Source organism: Myxocyprinus asiaticus, chromosome 41, assembly GCF_019703515.2.
Source record: "Myxocyprinus asiaticus isolate MX2 ecotype Aquarium Trade chromosome 41, UBuf_Myxa_2, whole genome shotgun sequence".
Classification (NCBI taxonomy): Eukaryota; Metazoa; Chordata; class Actinopteri; order Cypriniformes; family Catostomidae; genus Myxocyprinus; species Myxocyprinus asiaticus.
In genome coordinates this window covers 11,007,396-11,033,845 of record NC_059384.1, presented here as the reverse complement: position 1 = coordinate 11,033,845, position 26,450 = coordinate 11,007,396, and the positions used below count along the sequence as shown (strand labels likewise).

At 37.5% G+C, this 26,450-nt stretch overlaps 1 protein-coding gene across 1 annotated transcript in view; it reads right to left on the bottom strand.

Annotated features, from left to right (window-relative positions):
- Positions 1-22,324: 22,324 nt before the first annotated feature.
- LOC127431624 (heparan-sulfate 6-O-sulfotransferase 1-B-like) overlaps positions 22,325-26,450 on the bottom strand; it is an 82,130-nt gene continuing 78,004 nt past the window's right edge. Inside the window, exon 2 of the mRNA XM_051682151.1 lies at positions 22,325-25,808. Within this exon, the coding sequence (XP_051538111.1) occupies positions 25,106-25,808 (703 nt within the window). The 3' untranslated portion in view covers positions 22,325-25,105. The remainder of the gene's footprint in view (positions 25,809-26,450) is intronic.

Here is a 26,450-nt window from a genome sequence, read left to right as displayed (position 1 = left end):
CATCAATAGTGGCCTTTCCAAGAGCAATGACCAATAAACATGTAGAAAAAAGTGTGTTCAGTGTCACTCACACAAACACTTAACACCCTCAGTGTAACACAAATTAAAATACAATAAACATTAGCTAAACTACATAAAATTTAACACAGAACACCCCAAAATACATAACTGATATTAAAAATTAGAAGAAAAATAACTATTCCCATAAAATATAATGAAATGTAATGGGTCATGCAGGGAATTCTGGGAACAGCCGATTACTTTTTTTACCGTAATTTTAACAATAATTTACCGTAAAAAGTAAATGTACTTTCTTGTTAAACAAAATATACATTTTAACCATTAGTTATATGGGAAAATTATACTTTTTACATATAAATCTTTTTTATTTTTACAGCATTTTAGTATTGTATTTTTAAATATATTAACATTTTTGTATGTATATTTTACAGTAACTATAAGTTTGTTTTTTTTACTGTAGCATTTTTACAGTCTTTTACCATTAAAATTACGGACATTTTTTACAGTATACCAAGTAAGCCTGGATTGATGGATGGATGGACGGATGGAACTTTAACAGACATATGCACATTATGCATATCCTAGTGCTTTGAAACAAAGAAATGCAAGGCCAGGGTCATAGGTCACCTTAGACACTATAATAACACAAGCTGTTCTCCTGGTGTTCTAATTCCAAAACTGCTCATATTATTATAACACCATGTGCTACCTTGTTCTTTCCTTTGCTTTGTTGGGCAAAGTAATCAAACATGATCAATAAGCTTGTGATCAATGTGTTTAACATGTCACTCCAAAATGCTAAATACTCGCACTGCAACCGCCAAACAGCTGTGATGCCCATTAGACAATCTGGCATAACACACACTCATCAGCTTCCGAATCAATACAGGCTTAGGGTCAGACTCTACCAACAAAGAGTGGAAAAACAACCAAACAATGATGTGTTCTGCTGATTAAATTACTCCGTGTGTAGGCAACCCAGCAGGGCTGAATGGCAAATCAAGTCACAAAGGGCATGTTACCTAAATTCACTGCCCAATTCTCGGAGTATGAGCTAATGATGTGAGGCTTCCCCAGCTCACCACTTATTGGGCCCAATGAGGAAAATTGCATTAATTACAAGCAATTTGAGGATAGTAGGCGGCAGGTGGTGGAAAGAGTTGTGGGTAATTGACATGGCGTCATTGAGACAGAACTGGAACCAGGGAAGTTTAATCAGTAAAGCGGGGGCTTTCTTCTCAATGGATATGCATCCCTGCCATCCTTCCTCCTCTCAGACAGGGCCACCTGCAGAGTCCACTCTCTCTGCCAGATGCTCTTCACTGAAATAAGGTCTCTGTGAGGAACCATGGAGAGGGAGCCATGCTGATAAAATTGCTCTCATCCATCTCACCTTTGTTTCACAGGTTTTCTTGGATGTTGCAATTTAGAGCCATTTCTGTGGGGGCTTTTCAGATTATGACTGACAAAGACAACTGCCACTTGCTGCAGAAATTCCACCTGGTAGGAAAGTTAATGTGGACTCTCATACCTTTAAATAACAGCATGTATGGTTCTTCAAAATAGCCAATGGCTGTTAGAGTAACTGTTCATTGTTCTGCTACATGTTTTTTTTTTTTTTTTCTCCCTTTATTCCTTATTATTGTTTATTATTTCCTTCCAGCTTGAGTCCAAAATGTTTCAGAAAACCTGACATTCCATACCATATTTCCCAACACAATATGTGTTGGGAAACAGTTGTTCCATACTGAAAATACCAGCTTATACAGTGCCAACATGAATTTCCAGGCTAGTTTAGACAGGTTTCAGCTAGTTTAGTATTTGTCTAGCTGGTAGACCAACCTAGCCATGCTGTTCACCAGCAAAACTTAGGTTTTGATGATCCTTCTGGTGAAGGTCTGGTTGACCAAGGAAGGAAGTCTTTCTGGTTAAGCTAGTCAAAGGAATAGTTCAGCCAAATATTCTGTCACAATTAACTCACTCTCATGTTGTTCTAAACCTGTATGACTTGCTGTGTAATGTGGAACACAAAAGAAGAAATTTTTATGAATATGCAGTTGATAGTGACTCACTTTAAATGGTGTTTTATTAACAAAGTTCAGGAGGAGCAAGTTCATTCACTGCAAAAATGATTTTCAAGACAAGTATTATGTCTTGTTTTCCTGTAAAATTATCTAAACATTCTTAAAATAAACTTAATTCAAAGGGAAAACAAGTTTATTTTATAACAAGTAGGTTTTTTTTTCTTGTTTTAAGTCTAAAGTTCACAAATTACATTTCATTTACAGAGAGTCTTCTAGTTTTGCCCGAATCATCGGACTACAAACTCTTAACAAGCTCAACCATAGAATCTAATGGATACATGACTTTAAGAAAGCATTCAGCAATCTTTCGTAATCTTACGATCCACCAAGTTTAAAGAAACAGGCTTAAATCGATGCCAGATGATTCAGCTCGGCTCCTCGCTTATACTTCATCAATACAAACAAGTCGTTTTATTCACCTCACTACTGCAAACGGCGCCCAGATAGCATCTATTAAATCTATCCCTCAGGTACAAACTCCAAAGGATTCATACGTCCTTATCAAAAAAGACGAGTCACCCCACGGCAAATTTTTCAGAGTAAACAAAATTACTCGCATTACGTTGGAAACAATCGACAAAACGCCAAACATATGCCTAAGTTAAATAAATACCAGTCTATGGTATTTATCTGGGTATGTAGTTTTAGGTGCCTTCTAATTTCATGACAAACCAACTTAAATTACGTCGTACCTACGCACATGCAAGCTCGTTTCCCGTCATTGCTTCACAAATATTCCTGGCACTTAATCTAGCAAGCAGTTAATCTCTGCCGTCCTCAGACTCTATGTTTACCACATTAGCATGTTTACTATTGGCATACATCCCTAAACAGCACAATGTGCCCTCCAGGTGCCGCAACCATGGTGACTTTCAGGCCGTGCGAATAAACCTCCCACTACATTGCAAACAGTGCAAACGCAATGTCCAAGTTCTGCAAATGTGGCGTCATTCAGGTCATGTGACAAACTCCCACTACACTGCAACCAGCGCAACACGCCGTACAAGCACCATAACTGTGGCGTCTTTCGGGCCATGCAACAACCACTACATCACAAACAGCAAACGCGCTGTCCAGGTGCAGCAACTGCGCCATCTTTCAGGCCGTATGACTAAACCTCCCACTACAACGCAAACAGTGCAGTGTGCTATCCAAGCGCCACTATCCAAACATCTTTTAAGCTATGCGTCTAAGCATCCACGGCCACGTTACCTACATCGTGCCACACATACCAAACGAACCATTACTACCCAGTGATCGACACAATCGGGCCATTTCAGATCAACCCTTTCACCATAAGGCCGCACCTCTGCACCAATCAATTTCATTCGAACTATTCCTTTAAGGAGCCTGGTGGGAACACCATCACAAAAGCATGCTGGTCTTTTAAGCAGAGTTTTAACAGTTAAAATCAGTACTTACAGTATACTGGTTAATCTCAAGACTGTAGTGTCCCTGGTCAAAGTAAACATTTTTTTTTTTTTTTTACAGACATGATGGTTGAGTTTTGAATTGTACTAACTGTGTATTGGTATATGTAATTATGATGTCAAGTAGAACCAAGATGTCAATTGCTTTTATCCAAAGTACACTTGTTACCATGACAATCACTGGAGAATGGGGTTAAGTGCCTTGCTCAAGGGTACAGTGGTGACAGATCATGGCTTAAACCAACTGATTTTTATTTTGTTATTACAGTATATGCTATTCAGGGTTTTTAGAGGTAGGCTTACAGACAGTTGCTGCCTTTTGGGAGGAGGTTATAGGTCACATGTCTGTTCTTCAGTCAGAGAAATAGAGAAAGAGAAATGTGGGGATGAAATAGGCAAATCGCAATGTCAAAAAAGAGAGAAACTCATATCACATTCTGCAAAGAGCATCTCTTTCTCTATCTGCTAAGTGGCGCAGAATTTAGAGTTAAGTCTGACGTTAGTTTTGAGTAAATAATTCACCAAAGAGGAGATGTGACTGTCAAATTGTAACACACTTCACAACAGGAGGGGAATGAGGACACAGGGAACTGGGTTTTCCACTCACAGGTAAGTCTTTAATTTTAATAAACTCAAAAATGGCTTTACAGCTTAACCCTTGTCACAGCACTTTTCAGTCTGGAACTCTCTCCCCTTCTTTCCGCTGGCGTGGTCCCTTATATACCGCTCTCCCCAAACTCACTGCAATTAGAAACAGGTGTTAATCATAATCTGGCTCAGGTGTATGCACCTTTACCACTTTCTCTCTCTCCGGACGGATGCTTGACCATGCCCCCGCTGCCACACATATATGCCCCAAGGATCCAAAGTTCAGTCTTAAAACCTAGCAAAAATGTGGTAAACTAATGTAGTTTGTTTCCATTTTTTTGCCTATAGGTTTTATTTTATTAATATTACACATACAGTAACTTACTCAAAGCATTTACATTTTCTGTAGATTTTTTTTAAAACATAATTCAATCAAATGTCACTAAATCTCACTAAAAATAATCAAGCTTCCAACCACAATTATTTAAAACATTTGCAAATATGAAATGCACAAGTAGAAAAACACCGCACCTGTAGCCGAGTGTCAGATGTTTTTAGTATCTAGACTATAGGGAGAGGCATTTCTTGTCAGAATGAATAAGTTATGTAAAATGTAAAAGGGGAGGTGGAGAGATTTGTGCAGTCCCTAAAGGCAAACATAAGCTCTGTTAAGTGACAGTGAGTTGACCCTGACCCCAACATGAACCCACCTGCTGTTTTCTCACACACACACTGAACGATCGCCTTCCGACCTGCCACTGCCATCAACATCAGCATGCAGTGTATTAGAGACACTCCTGTCACCCTGCACACCCCTTCTTCGCCCTTCATTCAATAACATCTATTCTTTTGTTCCATAATTTCAGAGAGTAACGCAACATCTTTGAAAATCCTTGCAATGTCTTGTTTCACACTGTCACTCACTTATTCCTCTTATATCTCCTCAAATTCCATATCTGGATTTTTTGATGCAGAGGAATGTCTTGGAAGGACCATAAAACATTTAACATGCAAGCATTTATACTCTATTCTAAAAAATTGTTAATGATATACTAAGTGATATAGTAACTGTTTAAACAAAGAGTTAGGCTATGTTCAGACTGCCACTAAAAATCCAGATTGTATCCAGATGAGTTTTGATAGTCTGGACAGCAAAAAAACACAAGAAATCGGATTTTTCCGAACCTGATTCAAACCACATTGGGAGGTGGTTTCAAATGCGATTTAAATCAGATTTTTTCAGATGAGTCTCAGTCCGGATGCTCTGGCTGCTCAAATCGGATTTCAAATGGTCTTTTGCGTCACTCTTAATGTGACACATAACGATGACGTCAAAAATCGGTGACTGCAGCACGGAACATCACAATATTTACCAGTCTCCTCCATCGCTGAGTTTTTCTACTGCGACGGAGGAGTTCTGCACTGGACGGGGTGCTTATTTGGAGAGCGAGATGATGCATCTCCATTTTTCCCGCATCTGTTTTGAAAGCATCGTCACGTGGGTACGCCTACATCGTTACCAAAGCAACCCATGCAGATAGGTTTGGTTATGTCTGAACGTGCAAATCTGATTTGATCACTTGCAATTAATAGTGCGGACAGTCTGCCTGAAAATATCTGATTTGAGAAAAAAAATCTAATTTGCCTGCAGTCTGAACATAGCCTTTGTTTAAAAGTGACAGTTTACATGTTAACCCTCATGGAAGTTTCCCTCCCCTCAGTGCTGTGTTTAAGAGAAACCTCCTCAGGTTCTGATGGTTTGAAGGTTGAAGTACTGTACATCTGCAAACCCTGAGCTAACATTCTTATCTGCATATTTACAAGGTTTATAACATGGAGAAGACAAGTAGGCCTTAGCATGTGACAACCATTGTTGAGAAAGTTACTCAAAATAGGTAATCTACTACAAATTACTAATTAATTCTCTAAAAATGTAATCATATTACTTTACTGATTACTTCATCTAAAAAAGTAATCACATTACTAATTATTTTACTTTTATGTTATTTTCTAAATCACTTTTCATAAAAAAGTTTTTGGTTTTCCTCTCAAATCCAAAATGTCTTTATTTCCTTCTCATCCATTGTTGCACACCCTTCAGCTGTCGCGGAAATGCTAACAGACATACATATGAATTCATATTTTTGAGTGTTGGTGGCATAGTGGGCTAAAGCACATATTTGGTAATCAGAAGGTTGATGATTCAATCCCCACAGTCATCACTATTGTGTCCTTGAGCAAGGCACTTAACTCCAGGTTGCTCTAGGGGGATTGTCTTGGTAATAAGCGCACTGTAAGTCATTTTGGATAAAAGTGTCTGCCAAATGCATAAATGTAAATATTTTAAATGTATTATATAGTACATATTACTTTCGCGCAAGTAATGTATTTAAAAGTAATTACTTTAATTGAAAGTCAGTAAATGTAATTTGATTACAAGAGTTTAAAATGTAATGAGTTACATTACTTTTTAATTAAAAAGTAATTTGATTACAGTAACTATTTACTTTGTAATCGGATACACCCAACACTGCATACAACCCATTTAATAGTTACTAGTCCAACTGTCTTCTGAATCATACAATTACAAACAGACAGACAGACAGACAGATAGACAGATAGATAGATAGATCCTAAAGTACTTGAAACTGGATGTTACAGAATTCTAAATGAATCTCACTCTGTTATATTCATTCTAATTCAGTTCTCTTTGTTCTCTGCAGAGGCAAAGTCTCAGTCAGGATTTGTCACTTATCCCAACCGAGTCTACTCTCTCTCTCTCTCTCTCTCTCTCTCTTTATCTCTCTCTCTCTCTCTCTCTCGCTCTCTCTCTCTCTCTCTCTCTCTCTCTCTCTCTCTCTCTCTCTGTCCTTCATACTTTAATTTCTTTAAAGTCTGCTATCTAAATGCTAAACCACTCAACATTCTCGAGACAAGAAACTCCAAGAGTAGCTTTAGAAAGAAAGTCACATTTTTCTCCAGATGATAGGGAGGAAGAAAGGTAATCATCCTATGACTTGGTATTCTAGTGAGGTATGATGAGGGTAATGTGATCTGTAATTGAAATGAGAGTAATGCAGGTCTGAATTCAGAGGTAAGGGCTGAGGCGAACTCTTACAGCACTATTACATGTCTGATCAGAATTTTTCAGCCACTGCCAGCCTACCACAGGGTTTCAGCAGGGAAGAAAAAAGATTTTACCAATGTTATGGCACTATTTCCCTGTCATATTTATGCCAGTATTCTGTAATAGAATGGAGAAAGAATTGTTTTTTTTAAATGCTACTAAAGTTTAAGGGATAGTTCACCCAGAAATGAAAATGATCTCATCATTTACTTACCCTCATGAAATCCCAGATGTGTTTGTTTCTCTTTCTTCTACAGAACACACATTTTTTAGAAGAATATCTCAGCTCTGTAGGTCTTCACAATGCAAGTGAATGGTGACCAGACCATTGAAGCCTCGATAATAACAAAAAGGCAGCATAAAATAATCCAGTAGACTCCAGTGGTTACATTTATGTCTTCAGAAGCTATATGATAGGTGTGGGTGAGAAACAGTTCAATATTTAAGTCCTTTTTCCATAGAAATTCTCCTCCCTGCCAATAGGTGGCGATATGCATGAAGAATGCGAATCACCAAAAACACAAGAAGAAGAACTCTGGGAGATGAGTGCTTAGGAAAGGGAAAGTGAAAATGGAGAATCTAGAGTAAAAAAAATATATTTATGTGTTTCTTACCCACATCATATGGATTTAACTAATGCAGACTTATGGATTACTTTTATGTTTAATTTATGTGATTTTTGGAGCTACAAAAGTCTGGTCACCATTCACTTGCAGTGTAAGGACATACAAAGCTGAGATATTCATCTAAAAATCTTTGTTTGTGTTCAGCAGAAGAAAGAAAGTCCTACACACAGGGATGTCATGAGGGTGAGTAAATGATGAGAACTTTCATTTTTGGGTGAACTATTCCCTTAAGAGCTTAAATTGGTAATTCTCTGGCCTGACCTGATGTAGTTCCTTTTTTATGGTTTCTTGATCTTTGATTTTGGATGTTTATCTAATTATCCAATTTTAAAAAGCATTAATTAAAATATTCTGTTAATTTCAAAACAGCCTAGTCTGTAAGACTAATTAGTGGTGCTTTCTACTGGAGTTATTATTGCTCATTATACATTTGCTACATATTTGTGCTATGAATGATACCTCAAAGGAGATGCATGCTATTACTTTTCTAAACTATCAAATCTATTATTTCGCATGGTGGATTACAAGGGCGTAGATTTGGGGGGATACCCTTACCCCATATCCCTCCGGAATATATGCCCTTGGTGGACTATAAAAAAGATGAAATCTCATAGACTTACACTGAAGGAGGGAGCTGAGCCATTTCCAGGGACCAAAATATGGAGACTGCAGATGTGGGCAGCTGGATGCTAACGTTAATCCAATAGTGTGTGATAAGCAAAATCAGCACAGAATCTTCCAGCCTCACTCTTCATTAGCTTCAGCAGGAGTCATTAGCCTAGCAGACACCCACTGGTTTACAAATAGAAAGACACATGAGATAGTGGAGGAAAGATACATGTATCAGTTTCTTTCTCTGTCTATCCCATTCTACTCGCTCTCACCATCTAGTTAAAGTCTTGTAGTCCTGCAGCCTCATTGCGAATAAGCACTGATCAACGTGAAATTGCAGACGCACAAATGACAAATGCACAATAGCAAATGTTTTTCAATGAAGTACATTTCAACTGGGTTTGCTTCAGCACCCAGATTTTAAAGTCAAGTGATAACTCAGCACATTATCAAACTCCTTACCAATATTTAATGAAGTCTCGGTTGTATTTTCTTCTACCTTGCATAGTTTGTGGTTTTCGAGGATGCTGTAAATACTAATAGTTATCTCAAACTATTAAACATTTTCTTCTTACTTTTATGATAGACTTCAGAGGATGAACTGATGCCAACTCCAACTGTAAGACAACAGATACTTCATATGCCACTGCCTGAACCTTGGATTTAGAATGGACCCCACCGAACCTCACTGAAATGACCTGCCGGTTGAACTGCAATGCACCTCATCATTTATCTCTGCCTGCATCACCTTTGTTTATCGATGGACTACACTCTTGAAATGGAATACATAGACTATCAATTAATTGCCAACAAAAGCCTTCATCAGCCAACTAACAAAAGATAATGCATCTATGTGAACTTCTGCAGTTAATCCAGGATGGACTTCAAAGACATTAGTCATTAATCTTAAAGTTCATAAAAATCTTTTATTTTTATTTTATTTATTTTTTTAAACACTGGCCCTTAACACTTACTTAGTTTACTCATTTTAAACCATGACTTGCACTGCACATAAATAACTAACATTGGCATTATATTCATGATGTTATCCAAAGGGGAACTGGTTTCTCCCAAGGTTATTTTTCTCCATTAAACAACATCTTATTGAGTTTTGTATTTCTTGCCACAGTCACTTTCGGCTTGCTCACTGGGGTTCTAAATGCAATTATTATTTAATTATTTATTTTTTATACACCATTTACAATCATATTTAATCAAACTACACAATGATCACTCTAAGACTTTATTGATGTTACGGTTTCATTTGCTCAGCCGTTAAAGCATGATTTTCTGTAAAGCTGCTTTGAAACAATGTGTGTTGTGAAAAGCGCTATACAAATAAAAATGACTTGACTTTTAGAAGTTGATTGGCCCTCTTTTTTTTTTTTTTTTTTTTTTTGCTATCATAAATACGCATGATCATAGAAATATGCTACATTATATAGTTTTTTGAATTTAGCATTTTTTTTTTCTCTCTCTCTCTGTCAGAACAGACCTGTGACCAATTTTTGGTGTCACAACTCACCATTTGAGAACCCCGGGTCAAATGTTCATGAAGTTTCAGAATTAAACATTCAAACACAACATGGTCATGCCCCTAAACTTTAAGTAATCTATTCTAAAATGCTAAATATTTAGCAAAATACATTTTTAAATGTGATAAAACCCTGTTTTCAATTTAGCATGTAAAATCCCCAAAGCAATGAAAATACAGGCCTATGTCATACATTTTATTCAAGGGTGAGGATTTGAGCATGTGGCATTTGACACTAAACACAAATTAATTAGTTCACATTAATATAATCTTTGATTGAAATGAAGGTAAACAGATGGAGGACTTGAGCTGACTCAATTTATGCTCAACAATATGAGGTAGGCTGTAGACAGCCACTTGTGTTGATATTAGTGTCACAGAGCTGCTCTCTGTTCCCCATATTTCCCTTAAAGCAAACAATGGAGGCTTAATGTTAAAAAAGACTATCATGATGCACTGACATAAGTGTTCTCATGAAAAGTCGTACATAATTTGCTAGTTGGCTATTTCGTATGGTCTCGCACGATGTTGTTCGCATAAACTTGTACGAATTCATCACGTGCAAATTCCCGGATGTCTAATGCGGAAGTAAGCGTGTGTTCCGCACACGAGGCATTAAGGACATACTTATTAATATTATGCCCTTACCCAAACCCCTTATCTAAACTTAACCAATCAGCAGAGTGTGTAAACATGATAGGAAGCTGTTGTGTGTGACAGAAGCAAGTAATTGTCGCGTATTAGATGGAAACGATGTCCAGCGGCGTCATTGGCTGTAGTGAAAGTCGTAGGAATTCAAAGGAGTGCAGTCGCACGATATCATATGAATTAGCCAAATTTAGAAAAGTTGCACAAATCCTAACGATTTCGCCATGAGAGTGTGTTGCAACATCTGTTCCACTGCCGGATGCTGCTAAAATGGATCACACACACACACACACACACACATACACACACACACACACACACACACCAGTGTATGAATCAGACTGGCCACTGCACAAGAATGTTCTCTACATTCTTTCAATAAAAACGGTTTGCATTTATGCTTCCTTTACATGCTTTCAGAATTATCATTTATATGAGTTTCCCACTCGGAATTTGCACATGAACGACCCCTCAAGTCATATTTACTCCTGAGAAACTCAAAGACAATTTTGATGCCCGTGATTCTGAGCTGGGAGGACCCAGATAGCACATGTACGTCTCTGAGATGTCTGTTTTAGATATTTTCATCTTGAAAGCATCACATTCTAAATAACATCTGCAAAACATCTTAAAAAGATCAGATTAACAAACATTCTTAATCATAAATGTCTCAAATACATCTACTGAATGTCTTATTGACATCCAAGAGGAAATGTTTTTTAGACGTATTGCAGATGAGCAAACAACCTAAAAAATACATCTTCCAGATATAAACCCACACATCAAATAGACGTTTAGGTGATGTACGTGTGCTATCAGGGGAGATGTAAACTTACAATTTGGTGGAGGAGATTACGGTTTCTGTACGGTTTTATAAATTTTTCTAAATACAGCTAACTGTTAGCGCTTGTCATTTCGGTCATATTCATTTATGTATATCAGCAACCATTTGATGCATGTTGTAAATTTTTACACCGTGAAATTAGCTTGTATTTAACCAAAATTCCATTATCACCAGCAAGCTAACTGCGTAATATGTATTGTGGTGTCAAAATAAAATTCCTCAAGAAATATGTATGTGAAACTGGTGTCGTCCATGTTTCCTTTTGTTTCCGACAACAAAGCATTTGAACACGACATACTCATAATTATCACTTCAGAAGTGGGAAGTAGGATCATTCTGATAGCACATGAAGGCAGCATTTAACTGGACTTATGCAATTACTTATTTGCAGCACAATGGCAGACATCTTGGAACTGTTAAAAGATCCGATAAATACTTTAATCGATTATTTATACCTGTACTGTAGTGTTGCATCATGGGAGTAGGAACATATCAAGTATGATGGAAAGGGGTTGTTTGTGTTTTTAAACTATCTGTGGTTTTAACACTGCTATAATAACATGCACATATTATATTTGAATAATTGTTTATAAATTTGGATTTGGATTCAGACTCTAATTTTTGAAATTATTGATAAAATATTCTCCCATGAGTTTAATTTTTATTAGCTGATGATTCCAGAAAATGGATGTGCCCATGGATATAAAACCCCACAAGGTGGTGATTCCTCAAAACTCATTGACATCAAATTCGTTCATGAATGAAAAACCTGTTCGTCTTGAGACTGAAATTGGATTGGGGAGATGTTGATAGTATAAAATTGAAATACCTGAATTATTGTTTTGGATATTACTCTATTTTTCACTCTTTTGCCACATTTCTGCAACTGCTATGACTTCGAGGAAATTTTTAAATCTTATGGGCTACTGACCCCATCCGCATCCTGGTACATAGTTTACACCAGTGGTTCTCAACCTTTTTGACTCCAAGGCCCCCCATTGTCGGAGAAAATATTAGAAGGTCCCCCATATAGACTATTAGGTATTTATATTATAAGATATTTCCTTAAAATTTGTGATTGCATAAATGTCTAGAACTGTGTATTCTTCATAAAAAGCAAGCTGTTGAAGGGAGTTATTACATTTTTATTTTTTATTTTTATTTATTTTTTTAGCATTTTCAGTAAGTTGAATTATAATAATTATATACAGTAAAAATGATAATAATCTATCATATTTTAAATAATTTTAAGAAATCTTGAGGCCCCCCTGGAAGTGTTCTGAGGCCCCCTTGTGGGTCCTGACCCCCTGGTTGAGAACCACTGGTCTACACTACAGTAAAGGAGTCGGTTGCTAAAAAAAGCAAGCCGTTCACCCTTCACATCAAACCTCATGGAATAGAGGGAGGCAGAGAGGAAAACAGAAAACACATTGTTTTAATAGGTAAGTGAATGATATATAAAAATGCCAGAATGTTATATCAGTGCCAAATTCATATACAAAACACAAACACACTCACGATACAGCATTGCAATGGAATCTCACACGAGATAGAACTTGTGCCAAAATTGAACCTACAGCGCCATCTTAAGGTTAATACTGGTAATAACTTTTCATTACCATTATGTGAGTTCAATATAACTCCCTGCTGATATAATCTAAATGTCCATCTAGAGTCTTGTAGTAAGGTAGGCTAAATTGATTCCAAACCCATTTATACTATCATTCCCACACAAACATATATCTTTCCAGGGCTAGATGTCACACAGGAAATTGTCACAAAGGCTATATCCAAGTAAGTGTAAGGTTTTGGAAATGATATAGATTCCATTAAGATCAGTACTAACAAGAAAGCCATTACAACTGTGGTACTGCAAGTGTAGTACTTTTACCCTCTTGGAATCCTCTTCCAAACTACAGTTCCAATATATTTTTGCTGTAACTGTTGGGTAAACTATTAAGTAAACACAAACCTCACTGCCATACATTAAGGAAAGAGTGATCCATATAATAAAGATATATTTTCTTGTCAGGTCGGGGCACGTCCTCATATGTGTTTTAGATGTTATAAATGTATAAAATCAACAAATGTATGAATTTCAATGTAATTGCCCTGCTATTGTGGCATCAATCATGGCTTTTTTGTAACCTAGTTTTCAAGGTGTATGTCTAAACAAAACTTAGATATATACACAAGTTTGGAATAATGTACAGATTTTGATCTTATGGAAAGAAATTGGTACTTTTATTCACCAAAGTTGCATTCAACTGATCACGGTGTATAGTCAGGACATTAATAACGTGAACAATTACTATTACAGTTTGAAAAAAAGAAATGTTCAGAACTTCTTAAACTACTTCAAAGAGTTCTCATCGAAAAATCCTCCATGTGCAGCATTGACAGCTTTGCAGATCCTTGACATTCTAGCTGTCAATTTGTCCAGATACTCAGGTGACATTTCACCCCACGCTTCCTGTAGCACTTGTCATAGATGTGGCTGTCTTGTCGGGCACTTATGCACCTTACAGTCTAACTGATCCCACAAAAGCTCAATTGGGTTAAGATCCATAACACTCTTTTCCAATTATCTGTTGTCCAATGTCTGTGTTTCTTTGCCCACTCTAACCTTTTCTTCGTGATTTTCTGTTATAAAAGTGGCTTTTTCTTTGCAATTCTTCCCATAAGGTCTGCACCCCTGAGTCTTCTCTTTACTGTTGTACATGAAATTGGTGTTAAGTGGGTAGAATTCAATGAAGCTGTCAGCTGAGGACATGTGAGGCGTCTATTTCTCAAACTAGAGACCCTAGTGTTCTTATCCTCTTGTTTAGTTGTACATCTGGGCCTTCCACATCTCTTTATGTCCTTGTTAGAGACAGCTGTCCTTTGTCTTTTTTTTTTTTTTTTTTTTTTTTTTGTATAGCCTTCATTCCTCAAAACAATGATTGACTGATGAGTTTCTAGAGAAAGCTGTTTCTTTTTTTTTCCATTTTTGACCAAATATTGACCTTTAGACATGCCAGTCTATTGCATACTGTGGCAACTCAAAAACAAAGACAATGTTAAGCTTCATTTAAGGAACCAAATAGCTTTCAACTGTGTTTGATATAATGGCAAGTGACTTTCATGTACCAAATTATCAATTTAGCATGATTACTCAAGGATAAAGTGTTGGAGTGATGGCTGCTGGAAATGGGGCCTGTCTAGATTTGATCAAAAATGACTTTTTTCAAATAGTGATGGTGCCGTTTCTTACATCAGTAATGTCCTAACTATACTTTGTGATCAGTTGAATGCCAATTTGGTGAATTAAAGTACCAATTTCCTTCCGAAACAGCTAAATCTGTACATTATTCCAAACTTTTGGCCATCAGTGTACTTTCAAAAATAATCCTACCCAAATGAATATCGAATATCGACAACTAGCCCCGTTCTCCCATCAACACTTACCCACACCTGATGTTGACACGGACACATACACAGGGTTGGGGAGAAAGTGAATACATGTAACAGGATTATGTATTTTAAATACAAAATATAAGTAACTGTATTCCACTACAATTACAATTTAAATAGTTGGTAATCAGAATACAGTTACATTCAAAAAGTATTTTGATTAATGAAGAGATTACTTTGCATTTTATTGTCATTTGTTCAAATTAATATTTAGTCTATTCAGTTGGAAAACATTTATCCGTATAAATGATGCAATATAAAGAGCATTTGAACAGCGGTGAAACACTTATGATGTGTTACTTTCACACGAGCAGACAGAGAAGTACATTTTGAAGTAAGTTTGGAACAGTGGAAATATAAATAAACCTTGTATAAATTGTCATGTGAACATTTAACTTTATGCCAAGCTAAAAAGCTATTTCTAGCCATTTTACATGCACCTGTTACAAGGCATAATCATATATTTTAATCAAGAAAATCCATGTTAGATCATAATTTTTTTCTCTAGTAAAATCTTTGATATTAGGGCAAAAATCTTATTCTTGATGAGAATTTTTGTATAGTTTTTCTGTAAAAAAAAAAATCTAAAAATCCTTAAAACAAGATCTATTTGCCTTTATCTTGTTTTAGAAGCAACAAAAATTTGAAGCAATAAGATATTTGGGCTTTTTCAGATTTTTTAACATGTGTATTTTGTCTTACTGTTCTGACAGATTTTTTTATAGTCAAAACAAGTGAAAAAAATCTACCAGTGCTGAAGCAGTAATCCAAAGTATTTAGATTACGTTACTGACCTCGAGTAATCAAACAGAATACGTTACAAATTACATTTTATAGCATGTATTCTGTAATCTGTAGTAGAATACATTTTAAAAGTAACCCTCCCAACCCTGCACATACATGGGAAAAATGAATGAGTAACATTAATGAAAAAAATGACAGCAAAACCAAAGTTCTCATGCAAACCAACACCTTTAGTAGTGTTTTGCTTCCCTCTAGTGTCCATGAAGAGAATGTCTTATGGCTATATGGTTGTAGTTGTCCCATATCACAGACAGTCATCAGTGCAGCCACGTCTCAACAGCTTTAGTAAGTTTCATTTAGTTGATAATTCTGATGGGTGTAAAGAACATACAGAAACACTCAAGCCCAAGTATATTTGACCCTAAGTGATTAAATAAACAAATGTCTTGGGTCAGACAGCTCGATTTGGTCTGTTGTCTTGAGGACAAAGCCTGCGTGTGTGTGAGGAAATTCAGTCTTTTTTGGGGCGCCTCTGAAATCTGGGTGAAAGAATGTGTAAATGATCTATGTCATGGGCACACTTAGGATGTAATGAGAAAGACAAGACAAATGTAATTTGAATGGGCTAAATATACACTCAGCTGCTAAATTCCTTCCACTGAGACTGTGTCTACTTTAATACACTTGCCTTGAGATCAGCTCCTGTCCTCTGGATCCAGTCGCTCTGGTCATTTCATAGATGTGTTTTCCCATACCTGACAGAAAGCTGCATCAGTAAATAACCGATCAGGTGCTATGTTAAACAACAACAAAACATGTCTTTCATTCTTTTACCTTGAATTTTGTTCTTCAGTTTATGGGCTTTTTTGCTTTTTTGTTTAACAGAATAGTTAAGGAATTATAGCTTATCAGGACATGACATAGGCCAGATTCAAACCAGCGTTCCATGATGATTATGGTGCGTTTGTTCTGAAGGTGCACATGCCTATAATGCAACACAGCTCCAACAAATAGTTTAATAGCATAAAATCTATAGCCATTGAAATACTTTTATTTTATTACTTTTATTACACATACTGTTCCCATTTGATTCACATATGCAAGAAGGATGAGACATTAAAGGAATAGTTCACCCAAAAATGAAAATTCTCTCATCATTTATTCACCCTCATGCCACCCATTGTGTAGTATAGCTAGTCCTTTTTTACTATAACTCACCTTCCAGCCTCGTTGGTGGCGATATGCACCATGAATGCAAATCAACAAAAACAAAAGAAGATGAATCTGAAAGTGAAAGTTGAGATTTATAGAAAAAGGACTTAAATGTTGATCTGTTTGTCACCCACACAGATCATATTGCTTCTGAAGATATATATTTAACCACTGGAGTCTTATGAATGACTTTTTATGCTGCATTCATGTGATTTTTGGAGCTTTCAAATTTTGGGACATATTCACTTGCATTGAGAATTTTCATTTTTGGTGAACTATTCCTTTAAGAACGTAGCAGCAACATGCAGTTGCTTCCTCTGAAATCAGAACAAACCTGTAGTCCACATCATGGAACTTTGTGTCTTACACCAACACAAAAACAAATCTAACCAGTCACACAAAGAACAATAAAAACAACAAAAGAGGTAAATGCCCGTCCATAGGGATCTGTAGAGTTGGATCGTTGTGGTAACAGTGGAACAGTGCCCAGTGGAGAGGTAAGGGGAGGGGCACATCCTTTGAAATAATGAGAGGAACATCTCATTATTTCAGCTTCTCTCTCAGGGGATGAGAAACACAGACAGGCAAAGGCTAGAGAGAAATAAACTTTGCAATAGTTTGATTTTTTTACTTAAAACTGGAATATGCATTTTTGACCCAACATTGGAATACATGTTTAAGTTCTGAAATGGTTTTGAACAATAATAAATCATGTAAGAATTATAAAGAATCCGAATAGGGTCTTATTGGCCAGATAAGCCCTTATAAGGAATTTCATTCTGCTGTTGCAAAGAGTGATATTAAAAAAAATGTAAGGGATGAGTCAAGAGAAGTTCTCAAATACTTAAATAAGAATAAATATATAATAGATAGTGACACTTTTTGTCACAATGTTTGAATATTTTTTTTTCTGTTTTAAATTTTTTTTTTCTGAATTAACCACTTTTTGGAGCCATTATTTTAAACAGCTTCCAAGGTAATTTTTTGAGGATGTATGAAGTCAGTTCCCCTCACATAGGTATACTAGTAGAGTAACCACAGATATAGTGCATCACATTAACTATGGACATGTCCCACTACATTCGACAGCCAGAATGTGTCTAAATGCATTTTCTTTCTTCATTTTGCAAAATATACCCACTGACTGATTATGTGAAACCTAACAAACTTTTCGTGCAATGTTTTGCCTCAAATATGTATGAAATATCTTTAATATAAATGCCACTTGGTTTGATATTTTGTAAAATAATGCACTTCATTGAAAAATTGTTGTTTAAAGTATGGAATATGTGCAATCGTGCGTGTGTACAAATGCATATCTGCAGCTGAGGACTAAATTTAAAGTAGACATTTTAATCACACCAGTTTAGGGTTCCTTACTGTTTGTCACTGAAATCAGACTAAGAGTGATGACGCAAAATTGTTCAGGAAATGTGCTAGTCATAACAGAGCCAATTCCTGGGACACTAACACACATAACTAGTCACATACTCTCTAAAAGATAATTAACACTCAGGAAAGAGCTGCTGATTAACTGAAACAACAGAACCACCATTCTGTGGGACATCACGAGTGGAAACCTGAGATTTTTCCAACACCTAAGTGTTGTTGGAGATAGAAGATAGTGTTTAGGTAGAAACCCAGTCTGTTTTACAGTGTATATAATGTCTCTTCAGAATATATTTGTAAGAATAGCAAAACAGTAAACAACTTAGAAAACTGTAAAAATTTGTAAAAAAGTGAGGTCTTTTTATTTTATATTTCTAAGCTTTTGTGTCTGTGTACTTGCGTTAAATTTTTTGTGGCCTAATTGAGGATGATTAAGAATGCACGGCATACCATTTTATATATATATATACACACAGTACTGTGCAAAAGTCTTAGGCACATAAGATGTTTCACGAAAGCATTTGTCTTAAGATGGTTATTTATATCTTCAGCTTTAGTGTGTCAATATGACCATACCATAAATGTTAGACTCCCAAACATTACTTTTGCAAAAAGAAAAGATTAGAATAGAAGAACAGGGAGCCCTGCAACAGATTTCATGGCCCCCACAAAGCCCCCTACTGAAAATCGTATCAGTCTGAGATTACATAAAGGGGCAGATGCAATTGAGACCTAATTGCTTCTATCCTAAATAGATAGAAGAACTGTGGCAAATTCTCAAAGAAGCTTGGAACATCCTATCTGCCAACAACCAAGAAAAACTGTGTCCAGGTGTACCTAGGAGAATTGGTGCTGTTTTAAAGGCAAAGGTGGTCACACTGAATATTGATTTAGCTTTTTTTATGTTTACTGGACTTTGTATGACATTAAGTGATAAATTAAAACTATTTATCTCATTATTTTTGAAGACATCCTCACTATGCAACATTTTTCACAAGTGCCTAAAACTTTTGCACATATATATATATACCTGTATATACACTCAACGGCCACTTTATTAGGTACACCTGTACATCTACTTATTCATGTGATTATCTAATCAGCCAATCATGTGGCAGCAGTGTAATGTATAAAATCATGCAGATATGGGTCAGGAGCTTCAGTCAACCTTCAGAATAGGGAAAAAAATCTCTGTGATTTAGCTCGTGGCATGATCGTTAGTGCCAGACGGGCTGGTTTGACTATTTCTGTAATTGCTGATCTCCTGGGATTTTCACACACAACAGTCTCTAGAGTGTAAAGAGAATGGTGCAAAAAACAAAAAAACAACCAGTTAGCGGCAGTTCTGCGGACGAAAACGCATTGTTGATGAAAGAGGTCAACGGAGAATGGCCAGACTGGTTCGAGCTGACAGAAAGGCTACAGTAACTCAGTTAACCCTTTCAGTACAATTGTAGTAAGCAGAATAGCATCTCAGAATGCACAACATGTCGAACCTTAAGGCGGATGGACCACGTCAGGTTCCACTTCTGTCAGCCAAGAACAGAAAACCGAGGCTGCAGTGGACCTACCATCTGTGTACCTCAGCAGAAATCCAGATTTGTCAGACCAGGCTATGTTTTTCCAATCATCTACTGTCCAGTTTTGGTGAGCCAGTGCCCAGTGCAGCCTCACTTTCTTGTTCTAAGCTGACAGTAGTGGCACCCGGAGGGGTCTTCCGCTGCTGTATTCCATCCGCCTCAATGTTCGATGTGTTGTATGTTCAGAAATGCTTTTCTGCATAGAACTGTTGTAACGTGTGGTTATTAGGGTTACTGTCAGCTTGGAACAGCCTGGCCATAGCCATTTTCACCCACAAAATTGCCTCCATCGCACCATTCTCTTTACAATCTAGAGACTGTTGTGCTGCCACACGAATGGCTAATTAGATAATCGCATGAATAATTAGATGTACAGGTGTACCTAATAAAGTGGCCGGTGTGTGTGTGTGTGTGTGTGTGTATATATATATATATATATATATATATATACACACACACACATATACCAGCGTGTCTTCGATCCTGTGCTAACCAGCTGGCCCCCATCTTCACACAGATCTTCAATAGATCACTGGAGCTGTGTGAAGTCCCATGCTGCTTCAAACGCTCAATCATTATTCCTGTCCCAAAGAAACCAAAACTCACAGGACTTAATGACTACAGACCTGTCGCCCTGACGTCTGTGGTCATGAAATCATTTGAGAGACTGGTATTGGCCCATCTGAAGAACATCACTGGACCCTTTCTAGATCCCCTCCAATTTGGTTATCAAGCAAACAGTTCTGTGGATGATGCAGTCAACATGGGATTGCATCGTATCCTGCAACATCTGGACAGACCAGGGACATATGCAAGGATCCTTTTTGTGGACTTCAGTTCGGCTTTCAACACCATCATCCCAGCTATACTCCAGAATAAATTACACCAAATCTCTGTTCCCTTGTCTATCTGTCAGTGGATTACCAGCTTTCTGACGGACAGGCATCAGCTTGTGAGACAGGGGAAACTCACTTCCAGCTTCTGTACAATTAGTGCTGGTGCCCCCCAGGGATGTGTGCTCTCCCCACTACTCTTCTCCCTCTACACCAATGACTGCATCGCCAAGGACCCCTCTGTCAAGCTCCTGAAGTTTGCAGACGACACCACTGTCATCGGCCTCATCCGAGATGATGATGAGTCCGCACACAGAAGGGAGGTTGAACAGCTGGCTGTCTGGTGCAGTCAAAACAACCTTGAGCTGAACATGCTCAAAACGGTGGAGATGATTGTGGACTTTAGGAGGAACACCCCAACACTGTCCCCCCTCACCATTCTAAACAACACTGTGGCAGCAGTGGAGTCATTCAGGTTCCTGGGCACTACCATCTCACAGGACCTGAAGTGGGAGACTCACATTGACTCCACTGTGAAAAAGGCCCAGCAGAGGTTGTACTTCCTTCGCCAGCTGAGGAAGTTCAACCTGCCACAGGTGATGCTGATACAGTTTTACTCAGCGGTCACTGAGTCTGTCCTCTGCACGTCAATAATTGTCTGGTTTGGTTCAGCTACGAAATCAGACATCAGAAGACTACAAAGGACAATTCGGACTGCTGAGAGGATTATTGGTTGCCCCCTTCCCCCCCTTCAAGAACTATACACTTCCAGAGTGAGGAAAAAGGCTGGAAAAATCACTCTGGACCCCACTCACCCTGCCCACTACCTTTTTGAACTGTTGACTTCTGGCCGAGGCTTCAGAGCTCTGAGCACCAGAACCGTCATGCACAGGAGCAGTTTTTTCCCTCAGGCTATCCTTCTCATGAACAGTTAAATTGCCCCATTGAGCAATAACTATGTGCAATACACAGTTTAGTCTTTTTTTATATTTATCCAACACATCCAACCTCTTCTGCAATTTCATTCCTCTGAATAAAAATAATAATAATAATAAAAAAAAACATTTGCACTGTGCAGATTTGTATTTGCACTGTACATAACAGATTTGTATTAGACTGCACTATGTATGTGTATGTGTGAATGTATGTATGTGTGTGTCTGTATGTGTATGTACGTATGTGTATAACAATTTTTTTTTTATTTTTTATTATTATCTATGTCTTGCTGCTCTTTTTGTGTTGTACACTGGAAGCTCCTGTCACCAAGACAAATTTCTTGTATGTGTAAGCATACTTGGCAATAAAGCTGATTCTGATATATATATATATATATATATATATATATATATATATGTATACATACCCATATAACATTGCTTAAAGAAAATTGATAATCCACAAGACAAGAACAAAATACTTACTATGTTTACATAGACACCACAAAGCAGCTTATTGCGAGAAAGCCGCGTATTTTAAGAATTCTGCGATCTTAGAACACCGCTTTCTGCAAAAACAATGGAACAAACCTTTTTCTTAAGTGCGTGTAAATGTGGTCATTGTAATAGAAGAACCAAACTCACCACATCTTAAAAATGGGAAATATCTTTTAATAGGTAATTTTAAACATCCAGGTGTTATGAATAACAGAAATACTCACAGTAATGAACATTGTTGGGAAGCAAACTGGAGACACCTCAAAATAGTTTGCTCACACACCCACACACACACACAAATATACATTTGTATACATGAACGTATACACACAAACACACTCTTTAAAAACATAATGGTAACATTTTCCACTCAATTCTCTCGATTAAAGCAGGGTTCCTTCCATATTCTGCCAGTTTGAGATCCAGACACAGCATATGATCCATTTCACTCTTTTATAAAGGCTTTATCAAATGGGTCTAAACATGGCTTCAATAGCTTCGGCTGAAAGGAGGTGGGAAGATGGGAGTTAAGGAGCCTCTGTAGACATCCACAACAAATGCAGAACCAAACGAGATCTGTGGGAGACGTCCGGCCCCAACATGCTCAGTGCAAGTTCAATTAACACATTCGACATGATCGCAAACTCTACAATTAGCAAGGGCATAAGATGTGAATCATAATCAGCAAATGAACAAATAAGAGAATATATTTTTTTCATTTAAGGTAAATAATTCAAGAGGCAAAATGTGTTGGGTGTTTAGGATTAATCTCACAGCAAATGTAAATGTGCAAAAACAAACAAGAACAGTACACACTGTATAAACAGCACATGCTTAAAAAATATATTAAAAAATTGTACAAGAGGGCATAGTCGGCACAGTGGGTATCAGAAATGACTCAGTTGGATACAGTGGATCTGTTCCAAAACCTAGAGAGCTGTCTTGCTGCCTCCTGCCTACATAGTCAGCTGCTTTCCATGGCAGAATTATAACCGACAAGGAACCTCTTAAAGGTGCACTCAATTTTTTGCTGCTAAACCTTTCAACAGAAGAAAATAGTAATAGTAGAATAGTATTTTTGAAAAATAGGTTTAAAATGATGTACACTCACATGAGATGAAGACTGTAGTCATATCATTCTAAGAGAAATAGTTGCTTGATTCTACAGATGGTGCTGGGCGCACATTCATGAGTGCCTCCAAGTTGAGATCATTTGACCAGACGAATATTACTCGCTTTATCTCGACAATTCCTTGAAATTGGACACTTTCATTCACAAAATAAATTAATAAATTTAGCAATGACATCGGTAACTGAGAACGTCTGTTTTTGCGTGATCCGTCATCTACGACACTAGGTGTCACCGCAACATAAACAAGAATATTACTAAGTGCACCTTTAAGTGACTGGTTTGGAATGCTCTACATAGGGCGCAACTCTGCATGCCACACAAATAGCGCTCTTCAAGTGCAGCGCACTTTATTTTTAAAATAGTTTTAAACTTGTCATGGAATCGAGTTGAAATATTTTTTCACAGAGCTCATTACAGTGCTTTATGGGATTATCTTCTCTATGAAGAATACATACGATACTGTTCGAATTTGGCCAAAACAAGAGGCAGAAAACTTAACGGAATATTCCAGGTTCAATACAAGTGAAGCATTTGTGACATCACGTTGATTACGACAAAAACATTATTTTGACTCGTCTCTCATGAATGGGGCCAATTTTTGGAAGGTTTAAAAGGCAGAAATGTGAAGCTTATAATTTTATAAAAGCACTTATTGTACATTAATTCTTCTGTTAAAACCCATGTATTATTTGAGCTGTAAAATTGTTTAAATCACCATTTTTACAGTCGTTTTAGGGTTTAGGGTTTGTTGACATTGACATCATGGCAACGAAGTTGTCAAATTAGCTATAACTTTACACAGAAAAGGTTAGTAAGCAATTGTATCACACTAAAATCATGTAAATATGCATATCGTCTTGTAGCTATACTTTTGAAACAGTATTTTAATGTTTACGGATTGGGCCCATTCAGTTCCATTGTAAGTGCCTCAATGTAAACCAGATTTTAGCTTTTTTTTAATGACAAGGAAGGGCAAGTCAAAATTTATTTTTGTGATAATCAATATTATGCAGCAAATGCTGTTGATTGAGCTTAACTTGTATTGAACCCAGAATATTCCTTTAAGTTACCTTCCATTTGGGACAGCCTTTGCGTCGGACCTCCGGAGACAGCTCACTGGGTTTTAAAACAGAGCTAATGTGACTGTCAGGAATGGCTTTCTCGCTAACACAATCTCCAGGGCATGTGGGACTCTGTTTGACACACTCAAACTTGTGTTATATATTATGATATATCTATAAAAACATACTCTTGTCACAACTCCTGTTAGTAATTTGCAATCACTTGTGATTGGCTGCACTTCACACCAGGTTTTTAAAAAAGGCAATCGAAGATTTATACATATTTATATATAAAAACAATCTCTTTTCATTTTCATGAAAGTCTACAGATTCTCAGATTTTCATGTGAATATCAGGTATTCTCAGGTAATATAATACCTGTTTCATTCACTTCAATCACTCTCATGTGAAATGAAAAACTGCAGCACTGAGTTCCAGAGAGATGTTCTTGGATGGATGTTTGGAGAATAATTTATTATTAGCATTACGCTAGAATGTTTATTTAAAAAGCCTATGACATGCTGCGCTTCGCAGAATGCTCACAGACTCATTTCTGCTTTAACAGAACTTCTCTGGTCCCAAATTACAGCTTGTATTGAGTATAAACGACCAAACGATGGGAGAGATTGTGCAAAACGTTGACCTCTCCCATCTGGGAATGGGTATTCCACTTGGGCTTGTTTATTCCCCTCTCCTTGTTACTGTTCCTCTTTTCTGTCTCTCTCTCTCTCTCTCTCTGGAGAGGGGTGGGTGGTTACCACCCATTGATAATGTGGTTCATGTAGTCCTCAGTAGGCAGGCGTGCCGTACCCTCTCCCCTGGCTCCTTCCTCTCGGAAAAGGCTGTGGAAAGATGCTTGTCCCCTCAGTAATCTCTGCTCCCGACGGTCCAACATGTGCTTGTACTGATAGCGTTGCTGAAACAGGTCTTTGGCGTAGTCATACAGCTTCATATCCAGATCGTTTAGCTCCTCTATGCGCTGTATCATGTCGTTATCCAGGTCCACGCCAGCTGCCCGCGTGCTGTTGTACTGCATGAATGGTCGGATGAACTTGAGGTGGAAGGTGCGTTCAAACAGGTATTGTGTTTTTCGCTGGAACTCCGTCAGACCGTAGAAAGCCATGTCTCGTAGGTTTTTCTTGGCTGACTCCAGAAGGAGCTGAGAACGCCTTTTCTCTGGCACTGTGGAGAGGTTGTAGCAGCCCACCAGGCTGAGATCAGCGAGCATACGGACTTGCCGGTTAATGGCGAGGTTGTAGGGGCAGTCCATGAACTGTTGCAGAGTGCATCCTGACCAGTCAGTGCCCTCGTAACATGGCGGTAGCTCTTCAGGCGTAGGCGTTCGTCCGTCACACATGTGCAGGGAAGTCTTCCACGTCGCCCCCCGCTGAACATGTCTCCATTCACTTAGGTAGCGAGAAACAGGGTCCCTCAGCAGAGTGATGTAGTAGAATTTTCTATAGGAGACACAAAAGGAAAGGAAAATTCCATTAGTTATGTGTTCACACATTTCAATGCATGAAAACTAGCTATCTGAAAGCAGATACATTGGGACAGTGATATACTAGTCAAAATGATATACCAGTTGAAATGTGTCAACCAGTATACATTTTGGAGTTTCTTCTATATCGTGGTTACGCAGGGTACATAATGCGCATTCTAGGTTATGCTACAGATAATTATTATTCACAATATCACTTTTCCATTAAAATGTGTATAACTCGATATACTGTATATCGTTATCAGCCAAAAATGTCCAAAATAACACAATATAAATTTTTGTTTATTTTGCCCACTCCTACAGAAACATTATAATATGATAACTGACACACACACACACACACAAAAAAAAAAACTTAAAGCTGAAGTGTCACCAAACATAATTGCAAAAAATAATCATTATTTGCAAACAGATTCCAGGAAACTCCCCCTGTCTTTAATTGGTTGTACGAACAGGTAGGTCCCTCCCCAAATTTGACAAAATTCAAAAATTCTAAAACTACTGGTCAAGCTAATGCTGCTGTATCAGTCTGAACAGGCTGCTCAAACAAACAAGGATAGCGCCACTTTTAGGTGAAATCAACCTACCGGTAGTAATG